Genomic DNA, 14538 nt, shown 5'->3' with positions numbered 1-14538 from the left:
CACACACACACAAATACAATGCATTCATTTATTCAGCCAATATTTATTAAGTGCCTATTTTGCACTAAACACAATCTTAGATGCTGAAAGTACAAAGATGAATAAGGCATAGTTTTTATACTCAAGGAGATTGAAATCTAGCAAGGGAGGAAAATGTAGATTTTTCCAAAGTATTTATTGTCCCGCGTTGTAATTTCTTGTTTTCGCCTCTGGATTTCTCATGGGACCATAGAGGCCCATCCACCCTGTTCACTGTTGCCTCCCTGGCATCCAGACCCTCTGCCTACATAGCAAACATTTACTGAAATGAGAGAGTAAATAGTTAAACTATATAAATGTAATAAAACTATATAAATAATTAAAACGATAATGCGAGGGTGTGTGTCACGCGGCTATATGGACACGCTGCTTCAGGAGCGCAGGTGTGGGGAGAGGCCCTGGCAAGGAGGATCTGGGGATGAAGAGAGTGAGGAGCCAGGAGGAGCTGTCTGGATCTGGCGGTTGGGGAATGTTTACGGTGACTCTTCAAAGGCAAGCACTGCATTTGGAGAGGAGTTTCAAGCTGGGTTGTTCGTGGTGAAGAATGAATGGGAAATGGCTAAAACTGACTGACTTGAGTTGAGGGATTAGATAATAAATCTCTACGTGTGTAACAGAGATGTCTTTATGTCTGAGTCAGTTTCCTGTTATTTTCAAATTATTATTTTTAAAACTTGGATAACTGTGTGGGTCAGGGACAGTCCTAGGGAAAGTGGTTATATTAGAAAACTTTCCTGATGAATCACCTCCTGGTTATTTAAAATCATTTCCTCAGATATTCACTGACTGTCTAGTTTGGATCCATCAGCTCTTTTCCCCAAAAGCAGCAACTCAAGGACCAACCTTTCCTCACACCTTCACCTGCACCAAAATATCTTCTTCTTTCATAATGTTAAGTCATTGGCCACCTAATCTGATAAAATAATATAAGAAAGCATAGAATATTGGTCCAATTATCCCAACTTTTCTTACCCTCATTCTTGGTGGTCCAAAGTAGAATGTTGCCCACTGCTCTGTTTAAAATCAGACACCCCTTTAGATCCTTCCGCCTCATGTAAGTGAAACATGTAATTTAAGATAGTCAGAAAAAGAGTTTTAAATTAGAAAGTGAGATTTTTCTCTCTTCTTCCATTTAAAGTCACTGCTACTTTCCCCTTAGCCAGAAAGTTGACATTATAAATGTTATCACATTTACACATATTATAAGCCTAGAAATTATATCATCTCAGGCCAAAAGTGGATATGGAGACTCTGGTATCTTGCCTTTCTACCTCTTGGTCCTTTTCCCAAGACCTCTTGAACTAAATATACTCTAGTTGCAAGTGTCCATTAAAGGGAGCTGACCTTATTCTTCCCCTGAGTGGGAAGGAAGGAAGAAGCCAGAATTAGGACTAATGAGTTGGGATTTGGTGGACAGAATGTGTACCCCACCCCTAGGCATTGCACCCTCACTAGACTGGACCATAAATGTGGTGTGGAGGCTTGGGAGGTCATATGCAAGTGAGAATAACTCTGGGAGAAGGTAAAACAAGGATGACAGATTATGGAAGGTGCTGGTACTCTGAAGAGGTTACAGGAGAATTCTAGAAGAGACATTCATTTTATTTTAAAGGTTTCTTCCTACTTAAAATATGTATATTTAAATAAATCTATCTAAAGTATAATTTTTAAAGGATAATGGCAATGAGAAAAGCACAGTTAAGCTGGTTTTAGCTTTAATAAGACATTGTAAACAAGAGAGTCATTTTTTATATTTCAAGCTTAAAATGGAACGTTATGATGTATGTCCTGTTTCTGTGAAATCCCACGTGTTCATTCACAGCATGGGCAAGGCCAAATGCCTCCAAGAGGTTCAATTTTCACATGAAAGTGTCAACAGTTCTCTGCTGAGTCAAGGATGTTAGTGGCTTGAGTCAAAATATAAACCTAGGTTTCAATGATTGAGTAAGCTTTGCAAGCTTAAAAGTTATTGGATTTTCTTATATTAATGTATCACGATAGATTATTTTTCTACGCAGGGCAAAGTATATTAATGATGAGCTCATTTTAAAAAGTATTTATCTCTATCAATTCTTTTAGTTAATTCTTATGATATAGTTTAATATTTTATGAGAAGATGCAGAGTAATATGTCTGAATATAACTTTTATGTGACTGATATTTTCTAAAGTTTTATGAGAAAAATGGCTTTGTGCATTGTAGAGGGGAAGGACATGCCTCTAATCCTAACTTCGGTAAGGCAAAGATGTAAAATGTAACCAAAATGTTTGTACCCTCATAATATCCTGAAATAAAAATTAAAAAAAAAGAAACAATACCAGAATTTTGGTATCACTCTCAATAGTAACTTAAAAACAAACAAAAAAATGGCTTTACGATACTATAATATTTTGGATTTAAGGAATAAGAGCAAAAAGTATATAAATTATGTATATATAATTATATATTATTTTTACTTTATATTTATATATAAATGTCCAAATCATATTTGAATTATAACTGAATTATTTTCTGTAGCTTAGCTATAGGAATATCTTAAAACTGATTTATGTATAGTGTGAGTAGATTTTAAGGAAGAGAACTGCCTTTGTGGATAGTTGGAAGAAATAGATTCACTTGGAAAATTGTGTACAGTAGAGTCCCTTTTAAAGTGGTGGCATCAGAGTAAAGTAATATATGGGAAAATGAGTTTTATATGTCAAAATTAGCAATATTGAAACAACCTTCACAATTGGGCGTGTAAGTGTAAATAAGATATTTTTTGGAATGCTGTACATGGAATCTGTCTTTACGGTCATACCTTTTCTGAATTTTACACATGTAACTTGTGAACACTCCAAATATGGACTTGTCTGTTATTGTTCCTTCCTTTCTATAGAGCTCCAAGCCAACTTAGAGCAAACGAGCTGTTCAAAGCCAGTATTTTTCAGCTCCCTGAGTTTGTCCCCTAGGTGGAAATCCTTCACAAGCCACCACTCTCCCTTCGTATAAATTGTTCAGTCCTCAGGGCACAGCATTGTTCGCCCCTGTTCTTACTTATGTTTACCCTTTTTCCTTGATTTTCAACAAATTGCTCCCCCTGTCTTCTTTGAGAATATCTTTCTCTTTATTCATATTGCAAACCAAAACATTGTCATAATCACAATGATAAGTATGAAAAGGCTGGTAATCCTGGTATTAACTAAAATGAAAAATTACATATTTTAAAGTGGCACTGAACAAAATAAAAATGCCAAGGCAATCATCATCATCCAAGGATCTCAATGTACTCAGAAATCACTTTGAAATCCTCCCTTAGGTTATAATCCATCAATATGTCCTTACCTAAATAAATGAAGAAAAACATCAGCACTTAAACAAAATTATGTCTTATTCTGTTTTACTCTTTTTCAATCACGAGTTTATCATAATATTCTATTTCTATTATTTTGTATTTCAGATGTTCTGCAGTTCAACTTCATCCAAGATTAAATTGATGTCTATGGGCTAATCTAGAAACCTACAAACAAACTGTTTCACTACATCTATAAGAAAGTATGTCCAGATCCCCATTGGCTGACTTATAAAAGGGCTTTAGAACACAACCCAATGTAAGTTACAGATATACTATGTTTTGGTCTCTGTTACATCCCCTGCAGTTAGGGCATGTGTCTGTTTGCACGTATACAGGTGTGTGTGGATTGTATGCACATGTGTGTTTGCACATACACATTTTCACAATTCTGGGTTGATAACATCATTTATTCCTTTCTTCAGTGGATATTTGAAAGCCTTTTATGTAAAACTGCAGTTGTGGATATCCAGAGATGAGGCCACTGCCCTCACAGAGCTCCTAGTCTAACGGGAAGACAGACATAAATTGCACAAATACCTATGGAATGCTCACTGTGCTAGGTGCTATGAAGGGAGATCTTGCAGCCTCTGTGAGCAGATAACCAGCTCCCACCTTGTGTCCAAGGTCAGAATGGGGTCTCTGGAGAGGGCAGTGGGCCAGTTAAGATCTCATAGGAGGGAAGGAGTTAAAAAGGCAAAGGGAGCGAGAGGTGATGAGGGAGGGGCAAGGATGGGATATAAAGTGCTCCAGATGGCGGGAACTCATGTTCAAATACTGTACCTGCTCAGTTAGATACTCGTGTTGACTTTTTCCAGGAGTGACCACTGAGTAGCTGGGAGACTTTTAGCTTAAACCTTACCATTTAAAAGCTAATTGTCATCACTATAGAAACTAAGAAGCCACAAATAATTTTACAAGCACTTGTGCTTTTGTTTTTTGTATTTCAGGTATGAAGCACTCCTTAAGCCCTGACCACCACCTCGAAGATGGAATTATGAATATGGCAACTTTTCTACGGGGCTTTGAAGAAAAGGGGATAAAGAACGACAGCCCTGAGGACCAGCTGAGCAAAGAGAAAAAGAAAATTCTGTTCTCCTTCTGTGAGGTCTGCAACATCCAGCTGAACTCGGCAGCCCAAGCCCAGGTACATTCCAACGGCAAATCGCACCGCAAACGGGTGAAGCAGCTGAGTGATGGGCAGCCCCCGCCGCCGGCCCAGGCCAGCCCCAGCGCCAACACCGGTGCAGGTAGGAGCGCCGCGGGGAGTGATGGTTCTGGTCTCGAAAATGAAATATTTAGAGCAAGACTTAACTTTTACCTTAAACTCACCACCACGATAATATGCTCTCTTTTCCCTACAGGTACAATCTGTGAGCTGTTTGTCTCTTCTCAGAATATTTTTTTTATGCACTCAGATATACATGCAGGCCCCCCACGCATACACAATTTGTATATTCCTGTATCTCCATAGTGTGCGAACATTTCCAAATGTATTTTGAAAATGTATTTAAAATGGATCAATGATGTCATTTTCCCCCCTCTCTCAAAATTAGGCTTTCTTGGGTTTCCTTTATCTGCCTTCTATGGGGTGGCATACCACTTGACAGTATATAAAAAGCTACAGCTTTATTTATAACATCCCATGATGCAGGAAGGAGCATTAATCTTGCATGTTAGATTTGTCATATTCTTTTTGCGAGTTGCCAGCAGTGTGCTGGGGTGTTCTAACAATAGGAAAAGGCATTGCCAAAAACAACAAGGCTTAACCTCTGAACTCCGGAACCATCATCACTTTCACCTGCCTCTCACTCTTTCCTTGTGGGCTGGGTAGAGGCAGAAGCTCAGGAACTTTTACAGTCCTGCCTCTGCCCTGAATTCTAAACAATCTTTCAAATCCTTTATCTTATCCTCAGGCAGCCCTTCCTCCTCCACATTGCTGGTCATTAGGTGGCTTCACTGTGTCGGCACTAAAGAAAAATGTGAAATTTACTGTTATCCGTGGTGAAGATTTCTGCAAAAGGTGCGCCTCCTACCCAGGTTTTAGTGGGAGGCCAAGATAAACCTCCTCCCAAGTGTGGTGGCAAAGCTCCACATTCCACTCTGGCAAGTGTTTGCTCTGTAATGAGGCCTCAACGTGGAGTAAGAGGAAGCAGAGAAGCCCATTTGTTGGAATTTCACTCAGTGCTGTGACATGGTTCTTGATTTTGTGTGTGTGCTGTAAATAAATAATTTCTATGTATCAAGCTAAAACTAACTACTTCTTATTAGAGTATATGGTTTAATTTTATTTAACTACTTTTTCCAACCAATACTTAACATGCTATGAAAGAAAGTAAAAGAACCTACAGGATATAAGATACATACTTAAAAATAATGGAAAAAAATCACTTTTCTATTTTCTATTTGTTATTTTGATAATTATAATTATTCACAGATGCATTAATGTACCTGAATTTACATATTAAAACATATAAAAACTGATTTCCTAAATCAGAGAGCAAATAACAGTCTGAGTAAAGGTTTGAGTTACATCTGTTAGGGGGCAAATGTCTATAGATACTACTGTCATTAAAAATTATATTTCTGAGGAATATCTAATGGCAGGGGAAATTGTCTATGGCATAATAAATACTAAGTGAAGCAGCAGGAACTGAAGTGGAATATACCTCTGTGCTGTTATGTGTGCATGTGCACATTATCTACTCTTTAGAGTCTCAGCTCAATGAGGAGCAAGCCTGACATCGTTTTTTTTTTCCCTGTCCCTTTCTTCAGTTTTGATCTATCAAACTTCTGTTTCCTGCTGGGTAGAGTCTCCCTTAACACTCTCTCAGCCCATAATTTCTCACTTTTGTATATTCAGAAAGACTCCTTGATTTAGAAGAGTCAGTTCTATTTATAAAAGCATCCTTTCATTGCCAAATTAAGATTTGGCTAGACAGACCCTGGAACTCAGAGTGGAGGGCTCCCACTCTGCCCTTCCTCAGCCTGCTTTCCAGTCAGGGGTGGGAAACCATGGAGGGTTGCAAGGGCGGAGGTTGCCTTACAGCCTTGGCAAGGTTGCGATGCTGTTCTTAGTTGGTGATTGCTGTTCTGGCAGTCTCTGTGGGTCACAGGTGCTCCTAACGGGCCCTGTGGACGAAGAGCTCCCCCAGGCAGTCCCTTAGGCATTGGGGTCCCTTAGGCATTGGGGGTCCCTTGTGAGATAGCTGCATTTTCTGGCTTACCCCCAGCTGGTAGCAAAAAAAGGCTCCATTCCTCCACCAAGTGTGCCTCTTTCAAGATTGTGTCCTCTATTTTCATTCACACCAACTCCTGGGGCTTGAGGGCACATACAGAATCCATCTGAGAATTAACATTCCTCTTGAAAGCCTGGAGCTGCTGGGGCCCAGGCAGGTAGGGGTGGAGGGGAACTGGGGGGGAGGCTTTTCTTTCTTGCTCAGGTGGCATAGGGGAGGGTAGCAAGCCCATTGGCAAAGCAGGCACCTAATCAGGGAACAAAATACCAGTCTTCTTTTTTTTTTTGCCCATCACTTGGCTTTAAAGAATATTATGAATTGAATTGTGGTCTTCTACAAAAAAAAAAAAAAAATCTAAAAAAACAACAGAAAAAAATGTATTGGAGTCCTAATTCCCAGTCCTTCAGAATGTGACCTTATTTGGAGTTAGGATTTTTACAGAGATAATTAAGTTAAAACAAAGTCATTGGCATGGGCTCTAATCCGATATGACTGATGTCCTTATGAAAATGGGAAATTTGGACACAGAAACAGACATATGTGGATAGAAGATGATGTGAAGAGAGACACAGGGAAAAGCTACCATTTACAAGCCAATGAGTGAGACCTGGAACAGATCCTTCCCTCACAGCGCTCAGAAGGAACCAACCTAACTGATACATTGATTTTTAACTTCAAGGCTCCAGAGCTGTCAGAGGACAAATTTCTGTTGTTTAAGCCACCCAGTTTGTGGTGCTTTGTTACAATAGCCCTAGAAAACTGATACAGGGAGGGAAGATTGTAGCCTATTTCTCCCTCATTAGGAAAAAATGTGGTGGTAGAGATATTCTTATCAAGAGCTGTAAATTTAAGAGGTGGCTTCTCCTCTTTTCAGCAGGTTTTATAGTGTTTGGGTTGGCATGGATGGAAGTGGGGTCCACAGGGTAATGGTTGAGATGTGAACCATTTCTCTGAATAAAAGGTGACTGATCCCTAACCTCTGTAAGTTCTTCCACCAAACTGAGAATTCAGGGTGTTTACAGAACTTTTACATCTCAAATTTTGGAACAACAGAGGGTTCTTAGTGTGTACTTAAAACCATTCTGCTATTAGAGTGTGTTTTTGTGTGTGTGTGTGTATGTATGTATGTGTATGCATCAATGTGCCAATGTAATTTTTTTCCTAAGTGAGGAGCTTATGGTAAGTAGCAGAAAAATCCCTTTCCCAGAACTATTGTGTGAATACTCTGGGCTACAGAAGGGAGATTAAGAGGGGAAGCAACGAGAGCTTAGGTAACTTAGTCTGTATGTATGAGATCCCTACTTCCTTCCCCATCCACTTTCATGGGGTGAGTAGAAATAACAGAAACCACAGATGGGTCTTGACTTCTGGACTAAGTAGCTGCATGCTTCCATCCCTCACAGGGCCCACAAAGACAGTAAGATCCTTGTGTTCTTGGCCTCTAGCAAGGGTGGGCAGATGGACCTCAGGCAGTCTCATGATTTCCTGTGGGCTTAGTGAGTGCAGAGGCTGCTGCATGAGCTTGAGAACCACAGAGAGGCATCTGAGAAGAACAGAGAAAAAGCCTTTCCTGTTGGATTGGGGCAGTGGCAAGAGAAGGTTTCCCATGTACCACGACAAAGAAACACCTCATAGTACCTGCATATGCTAATGACCAAACTCTAGACAGGCATAATAATGCCTCAGCAGATGCCTGTGTGTAGAGGTGATAGCAGGCCATAAAGCATCCTACCTGAGCCTTGGTACCATGTAAGCCCACAAGCACCCTCTCTATCCCACCCCAAATCTACATGTAGCTCCAGAGAAAGATTCACTCTATGCTGCCTGAAACTAAGTTTCTATCATCGCATGGTATGGTGTTTGTACTAGGCAAAGGAAATGATAAAAGAATGAATCTTGAAGCTTTAGTCACAAAGGAAGAAAGAATAATGGAAAGAGTAGAAATGTGATCAGTAATAAACTATCTGTATTAGTCAGGGTTCTCCAGAGAAACAGAACCATAGGAGAAAGGAATTGGCTCAAACAATTATGGAGGGTGCCAAGTCTCAAGATCTGTAATCGGCAAGCTGGAGACCAGAATTGCTGATAGTATAGTTCTAGTCCAAGTCTAAAGGCCCTTAAACCAAAAGAATTGATGGGATAGTTCCAGTCTGAAGGCTAGCTGGCTCAAGACCCAGGAAGGGCTGATGTTTCAGTTTGAGTCTGAAGATAGGGAAAATCTAATGTCAGGGCTGGAAGGCAGTGAGGCAGAAAGAATTCCTTCTTAGTCAGGGAGGATTAGTTTTTTATTCTACTCAGGCCTTCAAGTGATGAGGCCCACCTACATAAAGGAGAACAATCTCCTTTACTTAGCCTTTCAGTTGAAATTTTAAACTTATACAAAAATATCCTCATAGAAATACTCAGAATAATTCAACCAAATATCTGAACATCCAGTGACCTAGTCAAGCTAACACATAAAATTAACCCAATAACCACATAATCATTTTCCTCTTGAGTTTTATAAATCATATTTGATGACTGAAACAAAAATTACAACCATCTGATGCTAAAGACAATCATATTTACAAGTGGGGACGTTAAAGGAATCTAAATGGAAATAAGGTATTTGTATTTCACTTTAAGTAGCTAATGATGATATCAATAGATTGTCATAAGTCACATATGTATAGCATTGTAATACTCATAGCAACCACTATGAAAACTATACAAAAATATATAATAAAAAATAATATAAATAAATCATGATGGAGTACTATAAAATGTAAGCTACAGGATGGCAAGAAAAGAGAAATGGAGGAACAAGAACCAAATAGAGAACACATAATGAAATGTCAAACTTAAGTACAAACACATCAATACTTATTTTAAATGTAAGTGGCTTAAATACACAAATTAAAAGACAGATATTTTCAGAGTAGATTTTAAAAATGACCCAAATATATGCTGCTTATAAAAACTCACTTCAAAATCAATGACATAGATAGATTGAAAGTAAAATGATAGAAAAGAACATAACATGCAAACAGTAATTAAAAAATAAAAGCAAAAGTAGCTATATTAAAATCTGATAAAGTAGGCTTCAGAACAAAGAAAATTACCACAGACAGAGGGGTACATTAGATAATGGTAAAAGGTTCAATTCACGAGGAGGACATAATGATCCTAAATGTTCATGCACCAAAAACAGAACCTCAAAATACATGAAGCAAAAACAGACAGAGCAGAAAAAAGAAGTAGATAATTCACAATTACAGTTGATCATTTATGGTTGATCATTTATGGTCATTTATTTATCGTTCAAGATCCCTTTCTCAACAACCAGTAGAATTACTAGACAGAAAATCAGCAAGAACATAGAAGCTCTGAACAACACAATAAACCAACAGAATCTAATTAATTTATATAGAACTTTATTAAAAAACAGAACACATATTTTTTCAAATGTCTATGCAACATTCACCAAGATAGACCATATTTTGAACCATAAAACAAACCTTAATGAATTTAAAAAAAATGTAATCATATGCAATATGTTCTCTGAACATAATGAAATCGAACTAGAAATTAATAATAGAAAGCAACATGAAAATTAAACAAAACATCTCTTAAATAATCCCTGAATCAAAGAGGAAGTCTCAAGGGAAATAAAAAATACATAGAACTAGATGAAAATGAAAACACAACATATTAAAGTATGTGGGATGTGACTAAAGCAGTGCTGAGAGGGAAATTTACAGTCCTAAATGCCTATATTTTAAGTGAAAAATGATTTGAAATAAGTAAGCTTTCACCCAAGAAGCTAGAAAAGGAAGAGAAAAGTAAACCAAAAGCAAGCAGAAGGAAGGAAATGATAGAGACTAAGAGCAAAAATCAATGAAGTTGAAAATAGGGAAGTAATAGAGAAAAATCAATACAACAAAAAGATGAGAGAAATCAATAAAATGAAAAGATGGTTCTTTGAAAAAAATCAATGAAATGTATAAGCTTCTAGCAAGACTGACAAAGAAAGATAAGAAAGAAGATACAAACGAAACAGGTGATATTACTATGGAACTTGCACAAACAAAAATATAATAAGCAAATACTATAAATTTATGTTCATAAATTTGACAACTTAGAAGAGTGAACCAGTCTTTCAGAAACCACAAATGACCAAAACTCAATCAAGATAAAGACAGACAATCTGAACAGGTCTATAGCCTTCAAATAAGTTGAATTCATCATTGTAAAGCTCTTAAAAAGGAAATTTCTAAATATTTTCAGTTTCACTGGAGAATTCTACCAAACACTTAAAGAAGAATTAACACCCATTTTACACAATTGCTTCCAGAAAACAGAAGAGGAGAAAACTCTTCCCAACTTATTTTATGAGGCCAGTATTACCCAGATACCAAAACCAGACGAAGACAATATTAAAAAACAAAACTACAGAATAGTATCTTTCGTGAACTTATACTAAAAATTTCTCAACAAAACATAAGCAAACTGAATCCAGAAATATGTAAAAATAATTATACATCATAACTAAGGTAGATTTATTCCTGGTAAGCAAGGCTAGTTCAACATTTAAACATCAATAAATATAATCTACCATATCATCAAGCTAAAGAAGGAAAACAATCATATGATCCTATCAATTGATGCAATAAGAACATTTGAAAAAACCCAACATTCATTTATGATAAGAACATTCAGCAAGCTAGAAATAGAGGAGAATTATCTCAATTTAGCAAAAGCATCTAGGAAAAGCCTACGCTTAACATCATATTTAGTGGTGAAAGACTGAACTTTTCTCTAAGATCAAGAGCAAGGGAAGGATGTCCACTCTCACTTCTCCTCTTCAATATAGTACTGGAAGTTCTAGCCACTATATTAACGAGACAGGAAAAATACAGTCATACAGATTGGGAAATGAAAAATAAAACCATTTCGGTTTGCAGATGACATGATAGTCTATGTAGAAATGCCAAAGAGTCCACAAAATAACAACTAGAACTAATAAGTGAGTTTTAGGAAGGTGGCAGGATAGAGGATCAACACACAAAAATCAATTACATATCTAAGTGCTAAAAATGAACATATGGAAATCAAAACTTAACAGTGTATCATTTACAAAATCTCTCCATAAAATAAAATACATAGATATACACTTCCAAAAACATACACAGGAACTATATGCTAAAAATTGCAAAATGCTAAGAGTAGAAAAAAAGAAGACCTGAATAAATGGAGAGATATACCGTGTGCATGGATTGGAAAACTCAACAAGATTAAGATGTCAGTTGTCCTTAAAATCATCTAGTTTTCATGCACTTACTATCAAAATCCAAGAAAGGTTTTTTTTAGACATAGACAAACTTATTCTAAAATTTATATGGAAAAGCAGGACCCTAGTAGCTACAACAACCTTGACAAAGAATAATATAGAGAGGAATCTCTCTACCTAATATTGAGGTTTACTATGTAGGTAAAGTAATCAAGACAAAGTGGTTTCATTGGAAGTGTAGACATATAAATTAACGAAAAAGACTAGAAAGACTATGTCCTAGACATAGTCCAGTCCCACTCACATATGCTCAACTGATTTTTGACAAAAGTGCAATAGCAATTCAATGGAGGAAGGATTGCCTTTCATACAAATGGTGCTGGAATAATTGAACCTCTATAGGCCAAACAAACAAACAACAACAAACCAAACAAACAAACCAACCAAAAAAACCCCTGTAGGTCTAAATCTCACATCATATACAAAAATTAACTCAAAATGAATCATATTTAAATGTAAAACCTAAAAAATATAAGACTTTTAGGAAAAAATAGAAGAAAATCTCTGGGACCTCAGGCTAGGGAAAGAGTTCTTTCTGACTTGACACCAAAAGCAAAATCTGTAAAAGGAAAAATTGATCAATAGGACTTAATACAACATTTAAAACTCTTGCTTTGTGAAATTCTATGTGAAGAGGGTGAATATACAAGTTACAAATGGGAGAAAATATTTGCAAACCACATGTTCCACAAAGAACTATTATCTAGAATTTATAAAGAAGTATCAAAACTTAATAGCAAAAAAAACAAAACAAAAAAAAAACAAAAACCCAAACTATCCAATTAGAAAATGGGCAAAAGATAAGAGGAGTTAGCTTATTTAAGAGGGCACACAGATGACAAATAGGTACATGGAAAGATATTCAATATTATTATCCTTCAGGGAAATGTAAAATAAAATCACAATGAGATTTTACTATATACATATCAGAATGGCTAAAATAAAAAGTAGTGACAGCACCAAATGCTAGCCAGGATGCACAGAAAATGCATCACTAATATATTGCTGATGGAAACGTAAAATGTTATAGCCACTCTAGAAAATAGTTCAACAAGTTTTTATATAGCTAAACATGCAGATGCCATTTGATCAGCAGTTGTACTTTTGGGAATTTATTCCAGAAAAACGAAAACACATGTTCCCATAATACCTGCATGTGAATGTTCATAGCAGTATTATTTATAACAGCCCCAAATTGTAAACAACTCTGTGTTACTTTCCTGAGGCTGCTGTGACAAATCACCATAAAGTTTGTGCCCTAAAACAATGGACATTTATTCTGTCAATGTTCTGAGCCTAGAGTCTGAAATTTGGCAGGCCTGCACTGCCTCCAGAGGCTCCAGGCAGAATCCTTGCCTCCTCCGCCTTCTGGTAGCTGCCTGGCATTCCTGGGCTTATGGCTGTGCCATTCCAATCTCTGCCTTCGTCTTCACATCACCTTCTTCTCCGTATGTCGGTGTCTTTTCTTCCACCTCAAATCTCCCTTTTCCTTATCTCAGGAAGATGTTTGCCATTGAATTTAGGGCCCACCTGGGTAATCCAGAATTATTTTTTTCATCTCAAGATCCCTATCTTAATCACATCTGCAAAGGTCCTTTCACAGGTCCCAAGGATTTGGCATGGATTTCTTTTGGGGAGGACTTGTTAAACAAACTGTGGTACCTCTATACCAAGGAGTACCACTCAGCAATAGAAAGGAATGAACTATTGATACATGCAACATTTTGGATAGATCTCCACAGAATTATACTGAGTGAAAAAAGCAAATCCCCAAAAGTTACATAATGCATGATTCCATTTATTTAACATTTTTGAAATGTCACTAATTTAGAAACAGAGGACACGCCAGGTGCGGTGGCTGACACCTGTAATCCTAGCACTCTGGGAGGCCGAGGCGGGCGGATTGTTCAAGGTCAGGAGTTCGAAACCAGCCTAAGCAAGAGCGAGACCCTGTCTCTACTATAAAAATAGAAAGAAATTAATTGGCCAACTAATATATAGAGAAAAAATTAGCCGGGCATGGTGGTGCATGCCTGTAGTCCCAGCTACTCGGGAGGCTGAGGCAGCAGGATTGCTTGAGCCCAGGAGATTGAGGTTGCTGTGAGCTAGGCTGATACCACAGCACTCACTCTAGTCTGGGCAACAAAGCGAGACTCTGTCTCAAAAAAAAAAGGAAGAGAAGAGAAGAGAAGAGAAGAGAAGAGAAGAGAAGAGAAGAGAAGAGAAGAGAAGAGAAGAGAAGAGAAGAGAAGAGAAGAGAAGAGAAGAGAAGAGAAGAGAAGAGAAGAGAAGAGAAGAGAAGAGAAGAGAAGAAGAGAAGAGAAGAAATAGAGGACAAATTCACGGTTGCTAGGGGTTAGAGATGGGGGTGGCTGTCAGGAGGGAAGTAGGTGTGGCTACAAAAGAGCAGCATGAAAGGTCCTGTGTTGGTGGATACACGAACCTACACAGGTCTCTCCCCCCCTCACATGGATAAAAGTAATACTGAGGGAATCTGAAACAGATTTGTAAATCATATCAAAGTCAAGATCATGATTGCTATGTCATTCTTTAGTTTTATAAAATGTTACCATTGGCAGAAACTGGGCAAGGTGTTCAAGG

At 37.5% G+C, this 14538-nt stretch overlaps 1 protein-coding gene across 8 annotated transcripts in view; it reads left to right on the top strand.

Moving 5' to 3' along the window:
• Positions 1-14538, top strand: part of ZNF385B (zinc finger protein 385B) — a 374516-nt gene that overhangs the window by 85666 nt on the left and 274312 nt on the right. For all 8 annotated transcript variants that reach the window (XM_012785825.2, XM_076005718.1, XM_012785822.3 and 5 more), the window contains 2 exons: positions 3478-3628; positions 4320-4619. In XM_012785825.2, coding sequence (XP_012641279.2) covers positions 4322-4619 — 298 coding nt within the window. In that variant the 5' untranslated portion in view covers positions 3478-3628; positions 4320-4321. The remainder of the gene's footprint in view (positions 1-3477; positions 3629-4319; positions 4620-14538) is intronic.

This window comes from Microcebus murinus, chromosome 8, assembly GCF_040939455.1.
Source record: "Microcebus murinus isolate Inina chromosome 8, M.murinus_Inina_mat1.0, whole genome shotgun sequence".
In the NCBI taxonomy this organism is placed as follows: Eukaryota; Metazoa; Chordata; class Mammalia; order Primates; family Cheirogaleidae; genus Microcebus; species Microcebus murinus.
Note: the sequence above shows the minus strand (reverse complement) of the source record. Positions and strands in the feature narration are given on the sequence as shown.